At 43.5% G+C, this 22,401-nt stretch overlaps 2 protein-coding genes and 2 long non-coding RNA genes across 7 annotated transcripts; all 4 read left to right on the forward strand.

The window, feature by feature from the left end:
* Positions 1 to 615: 615 nt before the first annotated feature.
* On the forward strand, positions 616 to 1,224 carry LOC130379274 (uncharacterized). 2 transcript variants are annotated; one of them, XR_008895106.1, is made up of 4 exons: positions 616 to 780; positions 854 to 916; positions 1,003 to 1,065; positions 1,156 to 1,224. It is a non-coding gene; the product is annotated as an uncharacterized LOC130379274 (long non-coding RNA). The 2 variants fall into 2 exon arrangements; XR_008895105.1 differs by having other exon boundaries at positions 1,003 to 1,198.
* A 1,305-nt stretch (positions 1,225 to 2,529) lies between these two features.
* Positions 2,530 to 5,804, forward strand: LOC130379271 (putative nuclease HARBI1). Its single transcript, XM_056585996.1, has one exon. The coding sequence runs from the start codon at positions 3,917 to 3,919 to the stop codon at positions 4,961 to 4,963; it is 1,047 nt and encodes a 348-aa protein (XP_056441971.1). The 5' UTR covers positions 2,530 to 3,916; the 3' UTR covers positions 4,964 to 5,804.
* A 1,022-nt stretch (positions 5,805 to 6,826) lies between these two features.
* Positions 6,827 to 7,134, forward strand: LOC130379275 (uncharacterized). Its single transcript, XR_008895107.1, has 3 exons — positions 6,827 to 6,845; positions 6,958 to 7,016; positions 7,094 to 7,134. It is a non-coding gene; the product is annotated as an uncharacterized LOC130379275 (long non-coding RNA).
* A 749-nt stretch (positions 7,135 to 7,883) lies between these two features.
* Positions 7,884 to 20,895, forward strand: ankrd49 (ankyrin repeat domain 49). 3 transcript variants are annotated; one of them, XM_056586000.1, is made up of 4 exons: positions 7,884 to 8,248; positions 10,890 to 11,063; positions 13,530 to 13,786; positions 18,994 to 20,895. In XM_056586000.1, the coding sequence occupies exons 3-4, from the start codon at positions 13,556 to 13,558 to the stop codon at positions 19,501 to 19,503; spliced, it is 741 nt and encodes a 246-aa protein (XP_056441975.1). In that variant the 5' UTR covers positions 7,884 to 8,248; positions 10,890 to 11,063; positions 13,530 to 13,555; the 3' UTR covers positions 19,504 to 20,895. The 3 variants fall into 3 exon arrangements, with proteins under 3 accessions (XP_056441975.1, XP_056441973.1, XP_056441974.1); XM_056585998.1 differs by lacking the exon at positions 10,890 to 11,063 and having other exon boundaries at positions 7,886 to 8,248; positions 18,994 to 20,894; XM_056585999.1 differs by lacking the exon at positions 7,884 to 8,248 and having other exon boundaries at positions 10,404 to 11,063.
* The last annotated feature ends 1,506 nt before the right edge of the window (positions 20,896 to 22,401 follow it).

Raw genomic sequence — 22,401 nt, forward strand, 5'->3', positions numbered from 1 at the left:
GGTAAGGTATCATTTAAGTACAAGCAATTGTGATGTTGTTTAGCCTGCCCTCATTAAACAGCATTTAGTGGCTGCATTCAACATGTGATAGATATATTTAAGTAATTAGGGAAATCTGCTAAACAAAGAAAAATCCCAACACTGCCAGTATTTAATATTGTCTATATATGAAAGCAACACCTAAATGCCTTTTATACATACAAGTCTCCAAATTTGTGTTTTCTGGTTATCGTCAAATTTGACCTCCATTATATCCAACAGAAAAAAGGCAGAGGCACGCAAAACAGGTGGCGGTCAACCACCACCACCTGTCACAGAGGCTGAAGAGATGGCCCTCAGTCACAACAGTGGGCGACCCATTGCTGAGGGCATCTCTGGGGGGAGCTCATTGGACCCAGCCACGCCCCAGGACACAGGGGCCTACATAAGAGGTAAGTTATTCAAATGAATGGCATGTATATCAATCCTTTTTCTAGTGTTCAGTAATGGCCACCCATTCATCTTAGAAACCACTTGCCACACTGATTTTTTTTCTTGTAGCAGTAGGCTACAGTTCTTTGTAATTGACTGCTGTTGCTTTCAGATATCAATCTATTTTAAGGTGACTCAGTTTGAAAAATGTTGATGGGTCCTGCACACTATTGTAAAAAAAAAAAGGTAATTAGGTGGGGCACTTTTCTGGGTAATCATCAACTGTCTAATCTTTATCTTCTGCCAGTTACTGATGATGGTGTAATCTGTCTCGTGGAGCCTTCTGCCATAACACACCTCCATGTTGTTGTAAGTACTCTTAATATTCCACAGATTTGTCATAATGGGTAGAATTTAACACAAACATTCTGTTTCATTACAGGAGGATGGTGAAGACACCTTATCAGCTGCCACAGAGAGGGAAGATGCAGAGAGGCCTGTTGAGGTTTACACCTCTTTTTTTTTTTTTAATAACTTTGGTTTCAGTTAATTGTTCCACAATACAACTTGCAACTTCTTTCTCTCTAACAGAGCAATGCCGGAAGTTACAATGAGGAAGAAGGTCCATCAACCTCCACAGCACAGCTTACCTCAGTAAGATGTTGTTCAGCATTGACCCACAACTTACAATGACACTAAGTAGACATGGCACTGTGAAATTCAACGTCATTTATGTTCTTATAGCTCCCTGTGAAACAACTTTACAAAGTATATTTAGAATCCCAAATAAACAAATCACACCTAGAAATGGAGCACATAAGGCTGCAGATCACCAAAACAAAAAAGGAAATACAGCTGCTGGACCATCAGTTAAAGGTCGGTGACGTGCCCACAGGTGGATGTTTTTTAATTGTTTCGACAACAAAGGATTAACAACTGTACAACATTTGCCGTTCTAGGCAAATGTGGACTGGGGAGGTGATTGGTCAGTTAGAAATGATTGAAGCATATCATGTCTCTAAAAGCTCTTCCATCTCGTGCATCTCGTGCATCAGCAGGGGGGTCAGGATTATTATCTGGATCATTGGGGGAAAGAGTAGGACATTGTTCTCCTCTAATAGTGGCAATGTTGTGGAGAACCACACATGCCACTATAATGTCACAAGCCCTTTCCGGGGTGACCCTGAGCCTACGAAGGCACTGGAACCGGGCCTTGAGTATGCCGATGGTCATCTCCACTCGTGTCCTGCAGTGAGCCAAGTTGTAGTGTCGCTGTGGGCCAGGGTCAGGGTAAGGGGTCAGCAGATAGCGCTGGCAGGGGTACCCTCTGTCTCCGAGTAGATAACCATCAAACTCTCCTATGATAATACAAAATACACTTCATTGTTTCAGTTGCAATAGGAGGAAACAAAATATTGATCATAGGATATAACTATATACTGGATATATAAACTATATATATAAACTCACCACGGGCAAATCTGGCACTAATGTAGACTCATGAAACATTCGTAAGTCATGCACAGACCCAGGCCACTTCGCTTCCACATTATTTATCATGTGGGCTGCGTCACATATGATCTTCACAGTGGAGAACAGTAATTAGCTGTATAGTGAAGTATATTTCACTTGGAATGTTAAAGGCTACTATTTAGGCCTACCTGTATGCTGTGGACAGATTTCCTATTCACATAATCTCCTTAATTTATTGAAGGAGCTATGATAGGAATGTGAGTGCCATCTATGCAGCCAATCACACCTGGAAACCCTAGAATATATCAAATTGACTAAAAGGGCACGCCATGTCTGCCACTGCCTTCCGTCTGCAGGCTTCAACTTAAGAGCAGGAGAAACTCTGGGTTAGTTGAAGAAAACCTGCCAGCGAGCAGGTTAGTTTCACAGAGTATGTTGGCAGGGTAACTGACTCAGAGTTAAGCTGAACTGGCTTTGTGAAACCGAAAAACCAGAGTTTCCCTCATCTCGGGTTTAACTAACTCAGAGTTTTCACTAAACCTGAGGCCTGTTTCTGGTAGCTGGTTTAACATACTCTGAGTTGGTTGACTCAGAGTTCAGGGTTGAAAAGCGACTCTGGATTTTCGGTTTCAGAACAGGGGCCGGTATTTCAAAATGATCCGACAGGATTAATCCACCTGGATTGGATTAAATCCTGATCAGATCCTAAAAACGGGTATTTCAAAGCAAATCTGATCCTGAAGATTCAGATTCAGATTTGGCAATCCAATCCTGCCTTTGATCCGGATTAAAAGCTGCTGTTGAGTATTTCAAAACTTAAGTGGGAAATCTGGATCAGTTTGATCCTAAAAATCAGGATCACCCTGATCCCACCTCAGAGGTGGATTTGAGGGAGATTACATGTTAAGATTTGAACAGTTGAAGTGTAACTGCTCCCAAAGTTCTTTGTTTAATACAACTAAGCTTCACTGCTGTTTGATCAATGTTTATTTCCTTTTCACGTTCCTTTTTTTTTTCTGCAAACATGCACGCTGTTCACTGCAATGCTTTAACAAATCGGCGTCAGAAGTGCAACACAGAATAAACATTACACTACTGCGTGTAAGTGACATTACAAACTCCAATTAACAAGGAATTATGAAGGAAAAACAATGTGATTTATTAAACAAACAGTGTTAAACTATGCAGTATACATTTCAGTCTTTTAACTGCTTTTCCAGCAACTGAATTCTTAACTTCACTTCTTCTTGTTTAAGAAGTGTTAGTTTGATTTGTTCATTTGTTAGAATTATTTGTTGCTGAGCCCGTTCCGTTTCCACCTTCAGTAGTTCATTGTAGCCATCCCCCTTCTCAGCTTGCCTTTTGCGCTTACATGGTGGTGGTGGTGCCGGTGGATTCCACATCTCCTCCAAGACAGGGCTCTGGCTTGTGCTGGGCTCTTCAAATGCCAGCCCCACAGGGGTGAGGGTGACCAATTCAGCAGACAGGTTCAGAGGCTCCGTGGGGTCGATTGACTCCCCTGTACCAGCTGGCAGTATTCCAAACAAGACTTGGGAACTCTCACCTCCTATGATGTCCAAAACCGTATCAGTGAACTCCCCACGTTTTATGGACTTGTTCCCTGTTTGGGGGTTTTTCGCCTCAGAATGGTCCTTCGTAGCCTTTTGCTTTAAGTTTTTCCACCTAAGCCGAACCTGCTCAACACTCCGCCGTTGGCCACTACCAGTGGCATTAATTTGCCTTGTTATGTCGGCCCATATTTTATTTTTTACTTTTGAGGACAGAGAACTCTGTCCAGGACCACTAAAACCTCCAAAAAGGGCCTGGTAATTGGCACGAACACCCTCCAAAAGGGCCGTTGTCTCTGCTGTTGTGAAATTACTTCCTTTATTCTTCTCCATGTTGTCTGAGAAAGCCCTATCACTAAGGAAGGCCTTAAATACCATAAAGCTAAATTGAAAGCAGGTGAGAAAGAACAGGTCACAGACTTTAAAACTGGGCTCGTTAGGTCAATGACCTTTGCTTCTTCAACATGACATCCATAGTACATGTCCTGCGGCACCGTCAGAGACAATACAAGCCTCGTCAGTATGTCCAACGAGGTAATTTCATTGAGCAGTACTCAAATGATGAGCTTTATGCACGGTTTAGATTTCGAAGAGAAGATATTTTGTATATATGTGAAATTCTTCGCCCACATCTTCAACGTCCTACAAGAAGGAGTCATGCCTTAACTGTGGAGGAGCAGGTGCTTATTGCCCTACGTTTCTTTGCCTGTGGATCCTTCTATGAAGTCATTGCAGATGGCCTGGCTGTGACAAAGTCTACAGTGGGAGACGTCATGCATTCAGTGGCAGCAGCCCTGGCTGGTCTAATTCACCAGTATGTGAGATTTCCAGATACTGAGGAAGAAATAACACAAACCAAGAGAAAATTCTTCTCAATTGCCAGGATGCCTAACACTATTGGTGCCATTGACTGCACCCACATACACATTCAGGCACCCCATGAAAGAGAATGGGAATTTGTCAACAGAAAGGGACGGCATAGTATCAACGTGCAGCTCATAGGGAATGCTGACCTTAAAATAACCAACTGTGTTGTGAGATGGCCTGGTTCTGTACATGATGCACGGATTCTAAGAGAAAGTCATCTCTACAGAAGACTGCAACAAACTGCGCCGGATGGTATCCTCCTGGGTGACAGTGGCTACCCACTTCTACGGTGGCTTATGACCCCCTTTGCTACTGTCACATGTGACCCACAGCAGAGGTATAACAATGCACACAGCGCAACAAGGGGAACAATTGAGCGTATCAATGGTGTTTTAAAACGCAGATTTGCCTGCCTGAACTATCTTCGTGTGGAGCCGAAGCAGGCCTGCAATATAATATCTGCCTGCATTGTTCTTCATAACATTGCCCAATTGAGAAGAGTTCCTCTGAATGAAGACATCCTGGACAGACCACCACTTGAGGCAGAAGTACCACAGCTGCAGCCACCACCACCACCACATCAAGCAGATGAACCAGCAGGAAGAGCAGTTCGAAATGCCATGGTTAATTTGTATTTCTCTTGATCCTCATTGATAAGGTCTGGTGCTTTTGTTTAACAAAACTTCGATTTGTATGTTTAAGTTTGAATATGAATGCCTTATTTAAGTAACAGTTTTTTTTGTTAAGTTACCCACTGATAAAGGCCTCCACTGAAACTCTGTCTAATGTTTTTATTCACATGCATTCAGCACACACACTTAATTTTCATAGCCAAAGCTCAAAAAGTAATGCCATTTGGAGCAAGTCTGTGCAAGTCTCTTCCCACAGACATCTGTAAAGAAAATCTAATATTAAGGTTTTAGGGCTGTCCCCTTTGTTAACAACTGTTTCCTAAAAAGATATGTACAACACATTTTAAAATCTACACACAATGCCTTGCGAGTGAATGCATTCAAATGGACTGTGGACCGCGACATACAGACGCTAGCCTATTTACTAGCTTGTTAGCTCCTTAACACAGGAGTCAATGGAGCAGCGTTAGCTCGCATTAGCGCAAACTCTGCTTAATTAGAGATCGCCGAGCTCTTCTTTCAACTCTGTGCTGATTTACATAATTGGTTAACTCAATATAATGATTGCCTTTCATCTAGTCTGAGGACGCATCAACACTGGCTAAGTTTATACTTTAATTCAGAGACAATAGTTGAGCTAGCTTCTCCTTTTTCTGTAAAATGTTGGCTCCGTTTCCTGTCTGTGATCCAGGGGGCGGGACGGATTTGGACATCCCAATCTGCCGGTATCAGGATCACTCTGATCCAATCCAGCAAAGTTTTGAAATACCGGGATAGATCAGGTTGATCCGTGGCTGAGGACAGGGGGATTTGGTTATCCGGATCATTCTGATCTGGATTACAAGTTTTGAAATACCGGCCCCTGTGATCAGCGTTGGCTTAATCAACTCTGAGTGTGTTCACGCAGTGTTGGGGGCTTGCCTGTTGACTATAAAGAGCCATCATCAATGGATCTCTGATAACATGATCAAACATGGACCAAAAACGTAGATCCAGTTAATTTTTCACCCACGGAATTGGAAATTCTAATGCACGCATATGCCGAGCAGGTACCCATTTTCACCAAAAAAAGCAATACCGCCGTGGCAGCGAGAGCGCGAGAGAGAGCTTGGCAGGAAATAGCTGAACAAGTCAATGCGTGAGTAAAATAAAATAGTAAAATAAAATAAGAGGAAAGTTTAATATCTTCCACTTATTCAATATGTAAATTGTGTGTGTGTGACGTGTGTGTGTGTGTGTGTGTGTGTGTGTGTGTGTGTGTGTGTGTGTGTGTGTGTGTGTGTGTGTGTGTGTGTGTGTGTGTGTGTGTGTGTGTGTGTGTGTGTGTGTGTGTGTGTGTGTGTGTGTGTGTCAATTTACACAGGAACAACCCGAGTTGCCCCAAGAGGACTTGGCAGCAAATGAAAAATGAAGTACAAAAATATAGTTCAAACAGGTAAACTAATGTTTAATTGAAATCAAATCAATTGTGCTGTTTTGCCTGCTCTACCTAATTTAACAGCTATATTCAACATGTGATGGGTCTATATTTAAGCAGTAAATGTTAGTAGTACATTTCTCAGCCATCCCAACACTGCCAATATTTAATAGGATTTAGATATATTAGAAGGCTACACCTAGGCAAAATGCAATGTATGTATGTGTATATACATATAAATGTGTCTTCAAAATAGCGCTTACTGAATATTAGGGTAACATTTTCCTCCATGTTAGCAAATTGAAAAAAGCAGAGGCCCGGAAGACTGGAGGGGGTCCACCACCTGCAGCCCTCACAGTGGCTGAGGAGATGGCCCTCAGCAGCCAACAGAGTATGGGTCCTGTGGCTGAGGGCATCCCTGGGGGGAGCTCCTCTGATCCCCCCCCACCCCCCAGGATAGAAGTGCCTTTATAAGAGGTTGGTTATTCAAAATAATTAAATATGTACACGCAACCCAGCGCGTTGCAAATTAGATGGGGCAATATTCTGGCTCAAGTAATAATTTCACTGTCTAATCATCTTCTTCCAGTTACTGATGGCGTCATCGCCCTACTGGAACCAGATGCCCTCACCAACCTCCATGCAATTGTAACAATTCTTCACCTTCCACAGATTATTAATAATGTCTTGATAATTGCTGAACACAACTGTTAATGTCATTACAGGAAGATGATGGAGAAACATTGTCTGCGGCACTTGAAAGGGAAGAGGAAAGGCCTATTGAGGTTAACACCTTTTAAAAATAACATCTAAAAGTTGATGATTTGTAGTACGTTGTACAATTTAAAACTGACATCCTCTTTCTCTCAAACAGGATGAAATCGAATTCAATGAGGCCATCCACTTCTAAATCACAGCTTGCCTCTGTAAGATTCTCCCTGGAATTATAATGAAACGCTGTACTTGGCACTGTGAAATCCAATGTCATCTTTTGCATTCCTATAGCTTCCAGTCAAAGACTTATACAAAATCTATCTAGAAAAGCAAATACACAAAGCAGACTTGGAAATGGACCACCTTAGGCAAAAGATGCAAAAGGATGCTTTGGAGATCCAAATTTTGGAACATAAGTTAAAGGTGGGTGAGGTGCAAACTGGGATACTGTTCCCTGCTCTAAAAACATACCCAATATGAATGACTTTTTTTGTGCTTTCAGGAAATAAAGAAATCCTCATAAAAAGTAGATTGTCTTTATTAGAACACGGGCTGTGGTGGGACAAGTTATTTTGTTGAACAGTTTACTCAAAGGGTTTTACTCCAGTGAACAATGCAGACGATTATGCTGAGCATGTGCATGTAGAGAAGAAGCATCTGGTTAAAAGCAGTACCAGGGTATTTTCTGCCTTGCATTCTTAATATGCGTTTCTTGACTTGCAGCAGTTATAGGTCCGTGGTTAGTCAGCTACTCTGATCATGGGAAAGCCACAACGTTAAAGTGGAGAGCTGCCTTCAGCCTTATAGACAACAAACTCAGAGTAGGTATAACCACCTCCCGAGCAGGTTAGACCCACGGCGTATGTTGCCGCAGAAACTAACTCGGTTGCGCTGAACCTGCTACCTGAAACGAAAAACCCGACAGAGTTTCCATTAACTCAGAGCGAACAAACTCGGGGTTGCCTCAAAACCAGCTACCTGAAACAGGGCTCTGTTGTTTCCGTAGCCGGCTTTACTGGCTATGAATGCCGAAGGGTCTTGTAGTTTGTAATACCGAATTCTCCACAGGAATCATACCCAATACAAACTACATTTCCCATCAGTCTAGCGAAGGCGAGCGTCATCCACGGAGGGGAACCGTGGTTTGTTTTGAAATCGAATATCAGGTAAATTCGTTTAAATTGGTTGGGTAGTTGGTTACAATATCATCTGTTTATGCAATTAACTTAGTCTTATATAGTGCATTTACTGGTAGTGACTGCAATAGCGTACCGGTAGCAGCTGACTTGGCAACAACATAGGCAATGCACTAGCATCGTACGTGTGGGTGAAGTAACGTTACAGTATCATTTAATGTCCATTTCCTAACTTATGGTTAGCAAACCAAAAATTAAGATATATCAAACTTTATTTCGATGTATATTCTGACATTCCTTGATCAGTAAATGTCGTGCAACTCATAGAGTAAGGCTCCTCTCTGCTTACACAGTCTACCCCCTCAATAAAGTACTGTGGGGTATTCCACGAACGGAGGTTTAACAAACACAGTTAACGCTGAACTCTAGGTTGATTGAACCTGTGCCTACTAAACCAGAGCTGTCGGTTCCACCGCACGGGTTATGCATTAGTTCAATCAACACGGGGTTGGTTAAAGGTTGGGTATGGAATTCGCTTTTTTGGCCATTTTTGCAGAATTACTTGAAATCCTTATCATAACCCACTTAAAGCCACTGAGTTAGAAGTACTGACATGAAAATTAAACAAGTAAATCATCTGTGGAACGGGCAGGGCTCGAAAAACTCCAGCCAATGATTTCCAGAGCCACCGATTTGCATTGGACAGTAAGTACGTCAATCAAACGGTCGTACTGCACTCCCCCGCGCCCCGCGCGCGACCCCTTCGTGCAGTACTCGTGACCCAGAGCAAGCTCCTGTTTGTTGTTATCCTGCGGTAGCTACTGGAACTAGTTAATCCACATTTGGACCTAGCAGTAGAAGACAATTTCCATGGCAGACAAGACGCCACCATCCCCATGTTGTTTTTATGGAGTTGGATTCATGCCAAAACCCCGCACACACGCAAAACGTGTTTTGCTCACACATAACGATTCACACGCACACAAAACGTGTTTTACTCACGCAAAATGATTCACACACACGCTCAGTGTGGTTTGCAAATACAAAACATCATTCACAAACTAAAGCATTTTGCTTCAGAAACAAATACAGTATGTTTTACACAAAGTACAAAAAAAATCCTTCAAGTACACAAAACAATTCTACAAGTACGGAACACGAAAGATGCGCGTGGATCGGAATGCATTTGCGCACGGATCGGATTGCATTTGCGTGAGGAACAGCAAGGCGGAAAATTAGTGCCAAAAGTCACGTGACAAATAAATGTCCTGTTATTCACACTACACAACAGCAGGTGGCGGTGTTGAGTCAGTTTAAGGACACCAGGACGATCTTTTTTCTCCCCAAAATCTTTATTTGATGCCGGCCAAACGTGTGTGGATTCAACTCCATACTATGCGACTTGCCGCCCCTTTGTCATGGAATCGTACGACACGGAGAAAAGCTAGTTTGGGAGATTAAATTGAACAAAATGAGCGGCCAACAGGTGAGTCCAATGGAAGTGTCGCCACTCTGTTTTGGAATCAAATAAAGATTTTGGGGAGAAAAAAGATCGTCCTGGCGGCCTTAAACTGACTCAACACCGCCACCTGCTGTTGTGTAGTGTGAATAACAGGACATTTATTTGTCACGTGACTTTTGGCACTAATTTTCCGCCTTGCTGTTCCTCACGCAAATGCAATCCGATCCGTGCGCAAATGCATTCCGATCCACGCGCAGCTTTCGTGTTCCGTACTTGTAGAATTGTTTTGTGTACTTGAAGGATTTTTTTTGTACTTTGTGTAAAACATACTGTATTTGTTTCTGAAGCAAAATGCTTTAGTTTGTGAATGATGTTTTGTATTTGCAAACCACACTGAGCGTGTGTGTGAATCATTTTGCGTGAGTAAAACACGTTTTGTGTGCGTGTGAATCGTTTTGCGTGAGCAAAACACGTTTTGCGTGTGTGCGGGGTTTTGGCATGAATCTAACTCCATATGTTTTTTCAATGTTGCCATTTTGTTTAACGAAAACCTACGCTAACCTGGCTCGCTCTCGCGCATCTGTGTTCGCGCTCGTGCATGATTGCGCGTCCAGGTACTTGGAATGGGTGGAGTCAGAGTCAGCGTTGAAGGAGAGGGGGTAGGACCATTTGAGTTGTGTATTTTCAAAATCTGCTGGCGTTTCGCAAATCCCATACCCAACCTTTAACTCAGGGTTGTGCGCGTCCACGCCAAACCTATAAAGACGCGATGTATGGATCATGGAAACCCTGATCGAAATGGCGAAACGGGCCGCTTATTTCAATGAAATGGAACTCCAGGTTCATTTCCAAGAAAGGGGAATGCTAAAACCTCTGTAACCCAGAGAACCAAAGCCTGGCAGCGGATCGCTGACCGCGTAAATGCGTTAGTTAGGCTACATGTCCAAAGCATGATCCTTAATATTTGAGGCATGAATCTATTAATATCCCAGTGAAGCATTCCCGTTCCTACCACATAACCCTTTTCTTCTAAAAAATATGTACTCCGATGGCTCCCAAGCGGTCAGCGGATCAAGTAAAAATAAAGTATAAAAACATACAAACTGGTATTTTCCCACCATCGTATTGGTATATTTTGTCAGTCCAGCATTTAAATTGTCATACCATATTTTTCACTCCTGCATTTAAATAAGCTCTCTTTTTTTTAAGCCAATCGTAAATACGGCGACAGTCGGCAGACAGGATCTGGCCCTCAAATTGTCTTGACCTCGGTGGAGGAGCTGGCAATAGACATAAATTCAGGGCGCCCTGGCATGGAGGGGGTACCTGGAGGTACCTCCTCAGAGAGTCAGGGGCCATGTGAGGGTACCCCACTGGTTGAATGTAGGTTTTTCTGTTTTTCTTGTATTTTAGATTTTGTTTGTCTTCGAAGTAACACATGCAAACCGTGTGCGTGCCACAACGCAAATGTTCCAAATGTATTTTTTTTGGTAACCGGGTAGAAAACCTAAAAGTGACAATTCATGAACTTCACAGATCAAGATGGATTAGTGCTTGTATGGAGCCGCCGGCTACGATCGAACATTCTCCAGTGGATGCAAGTCCGTTAGGACTATTTTATACTTTCTGTTGTAAGCACCTTTCGGCATAGTACCAATATTGCTCTTTGTATGATAGGTGGCCAATGAAAATCTTGGTCCGGGCGTGGATGGGTCATCTGAAAGGACTGAGATGTGCTCAGCATCTCCAACATTACAGATAAAACTACAATTTGCAAAAAACTGAGGGCTACGCAAATAGTCTGGAGTGAACTGAGGTCAGGTCCTCGATTGGTAGTGTTGGCTATGTAAGGCTGGAGAAGGCTATTTAAATATATTAATGATTTGCGTGTGAATCTATTGCTCTCCAGCAAAAAGTCATCCAGATATGCCAAGATGTCGAGCTGTGGTCTTATTAATCACTCCCGGTGGATTGCATTGAAAACATGAAATCTGCCGTGAACGCGGGTTTAAATACCCAAAACCGGGTTATGTTCCAAACTTAACCTGCGCAAAACCTGCTCAGACCAGGTTTGATTCAGAGCATATGTTTCTATAGTAACTAACATACCGTTTTCATTTTGGAACGGAAAACCTAGGGTTACCGCAAACCCTGGGTTAACTTAACCGGTTATGTGATGAAACCGGCTTTGTGGAATACCCCACAGCTCTTATCCATAGTATATACAGACATGATGAGTATATTAATGTACGGCTTGACCTGGTCTGAGCCTCACTCAGTTGTGTTTCCCATTTAAGAGATTGGTCGCTGCTGTGTATGCTCAGCTATAGGGAACCGCCCATATGTAGAGTGTTCTGATTCCTTAACGCGATTACATACATCCCCTAGGTATCCATATATTTAATTCCCTAGTTCATGTATTCCACATCCTCTCGTCCATGTCCCAAGACTCCCCAGGGCTACCACTTATTATATAATTAGGTTATTGCAATGGGAATAAATTTGTCATTTTCCCATTCGGTTCTGATCAATCTATTCCTCCGACCAGAAGGGAGTGGCACTCAAAGTGGATCGGATATATCCATCCAGACCAGGTCTGCCTTCTTAAGGTACGGCCAAACCAACCGCGTTACTCGCGTTTGGGGCGTCGAAAATCGGCATTTTTGCATAGGGTACCATTGGTATAGGCGCGTAGACGCGTTGCACGCGTTGAAGCGTCGCGTGACGCGTAAAGGCCGATCCATACCTCCGGATACGGACAGTTTCGTCCGGTCCCGGAGGTGTTTCGTGGGAACAATAACAATAAACAATAAAATAAAAATGTCAGGTATATAGTATAATATAAGTATATACAAATACAATATATATATATATATAGATGGATGGATGGATAGATGGATAGATAGATAGGACGAAACACCTCCGGGACCGGACGAAACTGTCCGTATCCGGAGGTATGGATCGGCCTGTACGCCTCGTTTCCACATACGTACATTCTCGTATGCGATCCAATGCGTAGCGATGCGTCGACTATGTAACGGCCCTTAGTCAACACGGTCAAACAGGTGTTACAGAGCAGCTGCTGCTGTTTCCCCAGGGATTATACCAAAGGTCTTTCCAATTTTTCCGAATTTGTTCTTGTTAGTATATTTCGAATGTCCATTCCAGCATATGTAAAAACATACAAAGGATGCCCTCAATAAAAGCTTTGAGAGAGTGGTAATCAACGTGAAAGATTTTCAGCTTGCTAAGAAAATAAGGACGATGTTTGCCCCTCTTATTTCTAAGACCTCTTATAAATCAAATAAGCGCCCAGAAGAGATGTCCCAGGTGATCATACATTTCATGCACACATTCACACACCAATGGAGGAATCAACCATGCAAGGAAGCAGCCAGCTTGTCAGGAACAGTTACTGTTAAGGTGCGGCCACACCAACCGCGTTACTCGCGTTGAAAATCGTAATTTTTGCATAGGGAACCATATGTCTAGGCGCGTTACACGCGTTGAAGCGTTGCGTGTCTTGCTTAGGGACACCTTGACACTCAGCTAGGAGGTGCAAGGGAACAAACTAGCAACCTTCTAGTTTCAAAGCAACCCGCTCTACCTCCTGAGCTAAGCCTCCAGCTTAGGTCACTTGCTCAACTCATTATTTACTTCATGGTCCTCTTTTTAAATAACGAATGTTTTTTTGTGTGTGTGTGTGTGTGTGTGTGTGTGTGTGTGTGTGTGTGTGTGTGTGTGTGTGTGTGTGTGTGTGTGTGTGTGTGTGTGTGTGTGTGTGTGTGTGTGTGTGTGTGTGTGTGTGTGTGTGTGTGCAATTTGCATAACTCCTCCACCCATCTATAGGGTTATAACGCAGAAACGCAGCCGGAATGGACTTCCCCGAGGACTTCAACCAGCTGGAGCTTCTGAAGACCCATGGACACCTGATCCCCCGTGGGGCCAGCAGCCTCTGGACCGGGGAGGGTGTCGCCGGGGAGGAAGAGGAGGAGGAGGAGGAAGAGGAGGAGGAGGAGGAGACTGAGCAGTGGCTCTGTCAGAAGGAGAATTCGCTCCAGGACCGCCCTGAGGAGCTCATGCTCTGGGCAGCGGAGAAGAACCGGGTGAGTGTGTGTTTTCTTTTCTTTTGAATGGGAACGGTCACGCTCAGCTAGTTTGTAACATGCGAGAGTACTGCTTCATATGCGTCTGCAGTATCACTGTAGCACTGTTAACACGAAAAGGTGCTTGTGCTTTTCTCAAATTCGAAAAAAAACTGAAAAACACAAATCCTGGACCAGGAATGTCCATGGACCAACATCTCTACGAACAGTCTGTTTGAGGGATGCTCCAATCTATCGGCCTCCGATCATTATTGGCAGATATTAGTTTTAGGGATCGAACGATATGGATTTTTTAGCACCGATACTGATTTTCTTTCATCAGCCTTATCCGATGACCGATACGCTGACACCGATTTTCTTGAGCCGATATTTGGAGCCGATATTACATGGGAAATCAAGAGTTCTCTCGAGGGCATAATTTGAATATGCTCAGCGAGCCACTCTGGGAACGAGCAATATACTCACTCCCCGATTTTTTAGAGTACCTCCCTTTGCCAAGTCGTAGCTAAGGTCTGTCCTATTTACTGGAGGAGTGAACAACTTTTCCGTTGCATAAGATATGGCTTCTGATTAACTTTATATTTGTATTGTAAAACGCATGAAAATATATAAATGAAAAGTCTTAATTTATTTTCTTTGGCAAGTGACCATGGTATAAGTGGGATAATGCCCTTCGTGGTGTTCATAATCAGGAATTAATTGACTTTGCGGGGGCAACGGTCCTCCGCTGCTCGTCGGGAGGTTCTAAGGCCTCCGTGTCGTCCATTAATTCCTCATGATGGAGACCTTGTCGGGCGTTATCCCTTACATATGTTATCAAGGCACATTTTAATGCTTAATATCGTTTCCAGCTTATCTGTTGGTCGAACACACGGGCGGGTGAGTTTGTCGGAGGCTGCTCTCATTTTTGCCCAACGCTCCCTGTTCGCAATGCTCTACCAGAAACAAGCTTTCCTCTTTTTCTACGGCCTGAATAGATTCTCGTCTTGATTTGTGGATTGCTTGCACTAGTTTTGGTGGATTTAGGAAGCATGCTCTGGTAACACGGAGCTATTCCTTGTTCTTCACATGGGCTTGAGACTTTAAGTGGTAATCACGCATATTTTTACAGGTCCAATCCAAGTCGTGCAGACAAGAAGTTATTATATTTTTGTGAAATTTAGGTTGAAGGTTTGTTCCTGATATTTTTTGTTACTGCCTGCCAATTTCCCAGAGTTTATTTTCGAAATTCTTGATGATGTATTATTACCATTGTGGGAGGCCTAAATAGGTATATTTTTGGCTTTGATAAAGTTGTGTGTGAGGGTCAGACGTTTTATGCCCTTTAGTTGAAGGCCTATATATTTAGGTTCATTTTCTGTTCTCTGGTTTTTCGAAAGTTCTGTTAAATGAGTTGAATTAAAAAGAGTGGCTCATTTTAATAAAACTAATATGAGAAAAACGTCATAAATAAAAGCAGTTATGGCCTATCCAACATATCTCAAGGTTAAATAAAATGGCATGAAGTACAATAATGGCACAAATGAGGTTGAGAGTAAAAAGTAAAAATAGGGGTACCGTGGATGGAGTTATTTATTTAGGGGTTCCGTGAGACAGAAAAGTTGGAGAATCACTGACGTAGAGACCTATTACATACCCAGACACAGAACAGCTCTGACACAGCAGTCATAAGCATCAGCCTTTCAGCTTGTATTGGAATGGACGGCTACTACTATTCTTATTGAAATACAATATACTTTTTAAAATACTGAACTGAGACTTCCAACTTTTTCTGACTAAAAGTTCCCATGGCATGCTACTTTATGTATGCTTTTATATAGGTGTTAGTGGGCCCCTAATTCAGTATTTGAAGTCATTAAAGAAATTCAGCATGGGTGCCGAATTACAGCCACTACGAGCCAGTCCCACAATGGGCTTTCCACAAACATGTTGTTTCTGTCCCTGTATCTTTAAATGCTAATGAGGAGGAGAGGGGCGGGTCAAGGTGGAGGGTGGGGATGGGGCCCTGACTAGCTTGCTGCCATGGCACCATGCACTTGTGTTTACAGTGGATGTATCGCACTGGCTCAGATTCATTCATTCATACGGAGGCCCACACATCTTTTGGCCGTGTTCTTTAAATATTTTAAATATTAACCCTCTGGGTGCTCCGGCGGGAGTCCTGGAGCTCTATGTCTAAATAATCTAATTTATTACACAGCTCTTCTCAATGCTGTGGAACGCTCCATTCACTTGCATGGGCCTTTCCGACCTCTGGCGGTGAATTATTTTTTAATAATGACCGTTGCTCAGCATATAATGACCGCTGTAAAAGAAAGTCAAGTTTTTGCCTCTGATTCACATCTTTCGTTTCACTCCGCAAGTAGTCCGGTAACTTATCAACCCCAGCGTGTTCGGTTGATCCAGATTGAACCACGACATGTAGGAGAAACGGATTGTTTCTCTCTCCCTTTCTCCTCCATGTCGCAGTCCACGTCAATCTGAATCAGATAGACGTGCATCCTAAAATGAAATCTGAACGTGACAACGCATTAAGTGGGCACAACTTCGGTGACATAGCCCTCTATTCTTGAATCTTCCGAATTACTTGCCTGCATTATACTTTCTACGAGATCGACAACTTCTAGACCTTTTTCTGTAAACTCGTCAATTATCATGGAGGTTGCAGCTAATACAATGGCCTTTCTTGTCGCCATTTGTTTGTTTACAGTTTGTTTACTGTTTAAAAAAAACATTCAGAACAGTGTCTAAAAATCTTTCAAATTCTATTGTTTAAAGTTAACGCGCTCGCTGCGAACGTTCGCCTATGTTCGCCGATTCTGAATGCACCTCTGCTTATAGTGTGGTGACGTCACCTCGCTCGAGTCAAAGGTGGCTTTAATGAAAGCTGAACCTTTCCATTCATACTTTCAACTCTTTAACTCTGTATGAACTCTTTTTGAACTCTGTTCGAACTCCATTCAACCCTTGAATAGTTAAAAATCGTTTAAAGAGACACTGTGTAGAAATGTCTCCCATCTTGTGGTACAATTGTGTTTTTCAATCAAACTAATAGTGCTCTGGAGCACCTCACTTGATCAAATGTGCGTTGGATTCTGGATTCAACTATGGTAGGCGGTATGGGCCAAGATTCTTTGACAACATGACACGTTTTTTGAATTTGCCGGTCACGTTGCCTTTTTAATTCCCTTTTTCGCTTTTTTGGTAACGAGGATTCCTTCTCCTGAGGCGTGGTATAAGTATGATCTTGCATTATGAACGAAAGTGCAATGCAGAAATTGTCCGGGGCAGTGACAAGCCCGTGTCGCTGAGCTCCTTCTACGTTTCCGTTATGCTTGCTTTGAGCGGAAACGCGATCAGCCTTAGCTAGCACCACGTAGTGCCTTATGTCCCTCTCAGCCATTATAGTTTTTCATAGATTGAGAGACATTGAAGCCTTCTTAGGACTTACCCGTTCAATGTAAATACAGATAAGAAATTCAGATTAGTTGATTGATTTGAGCTAATACATTACTTAAAACGCTACAAAGTGTCCTTTTAAAACCAGCAATTAAGTGCCAGCCTAGGCCTTTACAGCCGGTAACACACAATGTCTTCTGAAATTGCCTTTGTCATTAGTATCGATCTACTTTCAGCTGCTGAGGTTCAGAACAAATTCTCCTACAAGTTCAACTGGTGAGGTGCAAACGCATTCACATACCAGTTCAACTGGTGAGGTTCAGAACACATTCACCTACCAGTTCAACTGGTGAGACACATAACACATTCACCTACCGGTTAAACTGGTGAGATACAGAACACAGTCACCTACCGGTTCAACTGGTGAGGTTATGAACACAATCGTACAGGAGGGCCAACCGCAATGATCACAAAAGGCTTTATAGCCTCGTTTAAAAAAAAAAAATGTTATAAAATGTAATATAAGCATGTTGAAATGGTTCTTATAATATGCACAATATAGTTTCCCAAAAGCAATTTTTTCGCCCCCCCTTTTTATTAAGCTGACGGCGTTGAGCGACTCGCATGATGAGGTTTGGAAGAACGATGACTCTATATTTAAAACCGCACTGTGCAAAACTTTCTCTAGGTTCCAAATAATTAGAGGTTACAGGTGTAAACGAGAGCCATAACCCCAGGCATACACTCCACATTAAGATGTTTATTAGTGATCGGTTATGCAGCCATGGCCTCCAGACTATATATTTTAAATCAGGACCTTCTCATCATGTTGACTGCAGGGTTGGGATATTTCTATTTAATTTAATGAATTGTATATAGCAGTAAGCATAATATGAATAACGATTGAGGTGAAAAAGTCCAGAGAGAGGGATTATTTATATTTCCCCTTCTAATATTTGTGTTTCATTAAGCATCATGAGCATGACATTTTAACATTGGTTTCAAGGACATAAAAAATGTGTGCCAGGTGCCTGCATGGGTGTTTGTGTGCGTGTGTATGTGTGCCTGGGTCAATGACAAATAAACCCAAGTTGGGGTTGTGTACACATCACATCACATACATTTCTAGGTTACATACAATACTCGATGATATCCACATTCTATAAAACATTGCAAGTCAAGTGTAATGTTACACATTTGTCAGGTGTATGAGTAAATGGTGCAACAGACTGATCTCTGCAGTTCAGGATAGAGACTTGTGTTCGATGCCCATGGTTCTACACTGCATCTCACACTCTCTCTTATTGCCTCCTCTCTCTCCATCCCCGTTCCTCTCTCTCTCTTTCTCCCTCCTCTGTCTTTTTCCTCCACCTCTCGCTCTCTTACTCCCTTCTCTCTCTCCTCTTCCCCCTTCCCTCCCTCTCCTACTCCCTTCTCCCTCTCTTACTCCCTTCTCTCTCTCCTCTTCCCCCTTCCCTCCCTCTCCTACTCCCTTCTCCCTCTCTTCCTCCCTCCTCCCTCTCTTACTCCCTTCTCTCTATCCAACCCCTCCTCTCTCTCTCTCTCTCCCCCCCTCTTCTCCCTCTCTTCCTCCCTCCTCCCTCTCTTACTCCCTTCTCTCTATCCGACCCCTCCTCTCTCTCTCTCTCTCTCCCCCCCTCTTCTCCCACTCTTCCTCCCTTCCTCCCTCTCTTATTTGATTCTCTCTCCCCCACCCCTTCTCGCTCTCTCTCTCCCTCCTCCACCCCTCCCTTGCTCCATCCTTCCTCCGCTCTCTCTCCCCCTCCCACTCTTTCTCTCCCCGTCAGCTGTCGACCCTCCGCTCCCTCCTCGCCGCCGACCCGTCGCTGGTACGTTGCCGTGACGCCGACGGCTACACGCCGCTGCACCGCGCGGCGTACGGGGGCCACGTGGAGGCCGCCGCCGCCCTGCTGGCCGCGGGGGCAGAGGTGGAAGGCCGCACGGCCGACGGCTGGACGCCGCTGCACAGCGCCTGCCGCTGGGGCTGCGTCGCCGTGGCAACCCTGCTGCTCCGGGGCGCGGGCGCTGACGTCAACGCGCGCACGGCGGGGGGGCTGACCCCGCTGCACCTGGCGGCCGCCCACGTCAGCCAGCCCCCCGTGGACTCGGCCCGCACGCTGGAGCTGCTGCTGGCCCAGCGCCGCCTGCGGCCGGAGCTCCGCAGCGGCAACGGGGAGACGGCCGCCCAGATGGCGCGGCGCAGCGGGCCCCACTACTTCCTGTTCGAGATGGCGGAGGATTGCGTGAACGTGGCCGCGCCACCTTCCCTTCCCCCCACCCCCGCCCTGCTGAACTAGAGCTGACCTCATTCGCACTCTAAAAGAACTCTGCTAGTGGGCCGCACACGCACACGCACACGCACAGATATACAGTCACAAACTGAAGGGCACATTTGTGAAATGTTTGGGAGACAAATGTCTGACGGTTCATTTCTAGGTGGAGTGCTGAGTCTACTGTGTTGTGACGTTATGTATGTTATCTGTGTTATGTGTGGAATGGACACCAGATCTCCTTCGTAACAGTTAACTGATGCTATATCTTCACATAAATAAAGCTTGGTCTAATTATGTATTCTTTTTACAATTAAGACAAATGGAAATCTGTGGAATAAATAGGGAAACAATGACTCTAAGTAGCAAACAGTCATAAGCCAACGAAGAAACAAAAAATCATGGCCTGCCTACAGTGTTGGATGGGGGTTGAGTTTTGGGACCAGGAGCGATTTTTGTGTGAAATCTTTATTCTGGTCTTGTAATCCAGCTCTCCCAGGCAGAGTTTATTGTATCATTTCTATCCGTGGCATTTGGACATTTTAATTTATAAAATAAATATGAGAAATGTTTTCTCTCTTCCTTTCAAAGTCTAATATTGCCTTACAATTCTGCTACTAGATTTTGAGTTAAAAGGGTTTCAGATATTCACTTTTCAAGAGAAAGGACTAATCCTCAGTGGGAGGTCACCTTGTATACCCAGCAAGATTTCTGTACTCAACAGAGTTCAGATGCCATCATTATGTTGAATCCACTGTCTGCCTCCTACACATGTATCTGCCCTACCAGCCATGCTTGTGCATTAGGTAAACCGCTACTTCCTTTGAGCTGTTCTCTGAAACAGTGACCAGGGCAAATTATTAATATATTGCCCTAACCTTTGGCTAATTTCAATGGCTTCATATAAAAGTTAAATAATTGCTTTCAGAAATTAGAGACATTTATAAATATGAACTACTCAACCATCTTTTCTGCAGGACAAATTATTTTATTATTCACTGAGATGCCATGCCTCACTGTTTTTCCTCTCAGCCGGCAGTAATTGGGGATCATGGGGAAACATAATTTTCCCAACATCATTGAACATTTATACAAGCATTTCAAGCATTTATACAAGGATGTCCTACCCTCTGGATCTATACTGGCAAAGTTCTGCCAAGTTGTGCATTTGGAATTTTTTTGAAAAACAACTGAAAACATCTGTTCACAAAAGCCCATGGTCTCTGGTCTATGTCTGCCAACCTTGGCAATCTTTTCATAGTTATTTTCTGTTCCTGTATTCATTTGTTTGTTTTCATTCTGCAGCGTAGAAGCAGTGCCACTTGACAATGGAATAGCTCTGAACTGCTGCTACACCAGTCCAGGAAATCCACTCACATGAGAAGGTGTATCTAAGTTATTTTGACAGGGGTGATTTTCTATGTCGTTTTAACACCAATATGTGCCGTATAGTCCCATCGCTGCAATACGGTCTTGTAGGAAATGATATAATAGTAATTATATCCTTCTCTACCTCCCTTCTTTTCCCTGGTGCTGTCTAGCGCCTTCTGCAAGTAATGAACCGATGTATCTGTGTGTTCAGACTTCAAAGGTCAGAGTGTGCGTGAGTGCATGTACATGTGTGTACACAGTACACAGAAGAGACGAAGAATGAAATCTCTTCCAACCAGAAAGAATTGATGATTAATTGAACATTGAATCAGAGAGTGGTGTGGGGAGCTGAGAGGGGGGGATGATGAGAGCCTGCCTCGCTACAGTACAGGTCATTCTCTACAGTCATTGTATAAAACCCGGCCCACGTCAGATAAACGGTTGTGACGGCCCGAGCCAGGCCCTGGTCTGCTGGGAGATCAGGCTGAATGATAGTGGGTCAAGAAACTTTCGTTGGAACAAATAAAACATTGGCTTGCAGATTTGTCTGGTTCCCAAGCTACTGATGGACAAGTGTGGGCGAAAAAAGAGGCCTATATACCCTACTGTAAATAAATCCTCAAGATTGATTAATCAAGGGATAAAAGGCATGTATGACGATGTTAAAGAAGACATATTCCTGGTTTAAAACAAAAGACCAACGATTTGGGGCTCACTCCCCATTTAATTAGTTTAGAATGAAGCCTTGTTTAAGTGTTACGGCCATTACAGGGGTGGTCTTTCAATGCGTTGGTCGACTTGAAATCAGAACGAAACTGTTTGGTAGACACAGTGGGGGGAGGGTGTGAGTTCATCACTGGTTACGAATGAGACCTACATAACACATTGTCTTATAAAGTTTTACTCCTGTGTTTTGTTTGTTTGTTCTTAGCCCTCTGTGGCTGAAAGCCTTCCTCACTCCCCTGGGATAAACGAAGGTGGAGGCTGCAGTTTGGCATTGGCTCATTTAAATATCTAATTTCACCTGATTTGCATTCAATACCAAATAGTAATTAATATTTACCTCTATTGAGCGATGCATGAGCAGGTCTAACGCTAATTTGTTTTCCTTAGTATATTTTGCAGAGAAGCAGCAAATGTTTTATATTCGAATATCATTGGAGCGTATTTTAGATAATGTGTGTGTGTGTGTGTGTGTGAGCCCAGGTGTGTGTTTGTGTTCTTGTGCATGTGAAAACAGATGTGTGTGCGTCTGCAGTTGTGTGAGTATAAGTGTGAGTGTATGTGTGTGTGTGTGTGTGTCTTGTTCTTTGTCTAGCCTTTGATAACTGAACCAATAAAATAACTGAGAACCATTACAGCTGAAGAATTCTGAGAGTTTAATAAACTGGGACACGAAGATGAACGTTTACAAAAATCCATAATAATGTGTCCCAGTATTACAGCATCAGTCGAATAAACAAAAACGTTTCTTCAATTCTGTGTGTGATTTGTTAGCTCTACTCGCAGGTCTCCTTTCGTGTGTCGCTGCATCTCTCGTCAACTGATCTGATC

Source organism: Gadus chalcogrammus, chromosome 3, assembly GCF_026213295.1.
Source record: "Gadus chalcogrammus isolate NIFS_2021 chromosome 3, NIFS_Gcha_1.0, whole genome shotgun sequence".
Classification (NCBI taxonomy): domain Eukaryota; kingdom Metazoa; phylum Chordata; class Actinopteri; order Gadiformes; family Gadidae; genus Gadus; species Gadus chalcogrammus.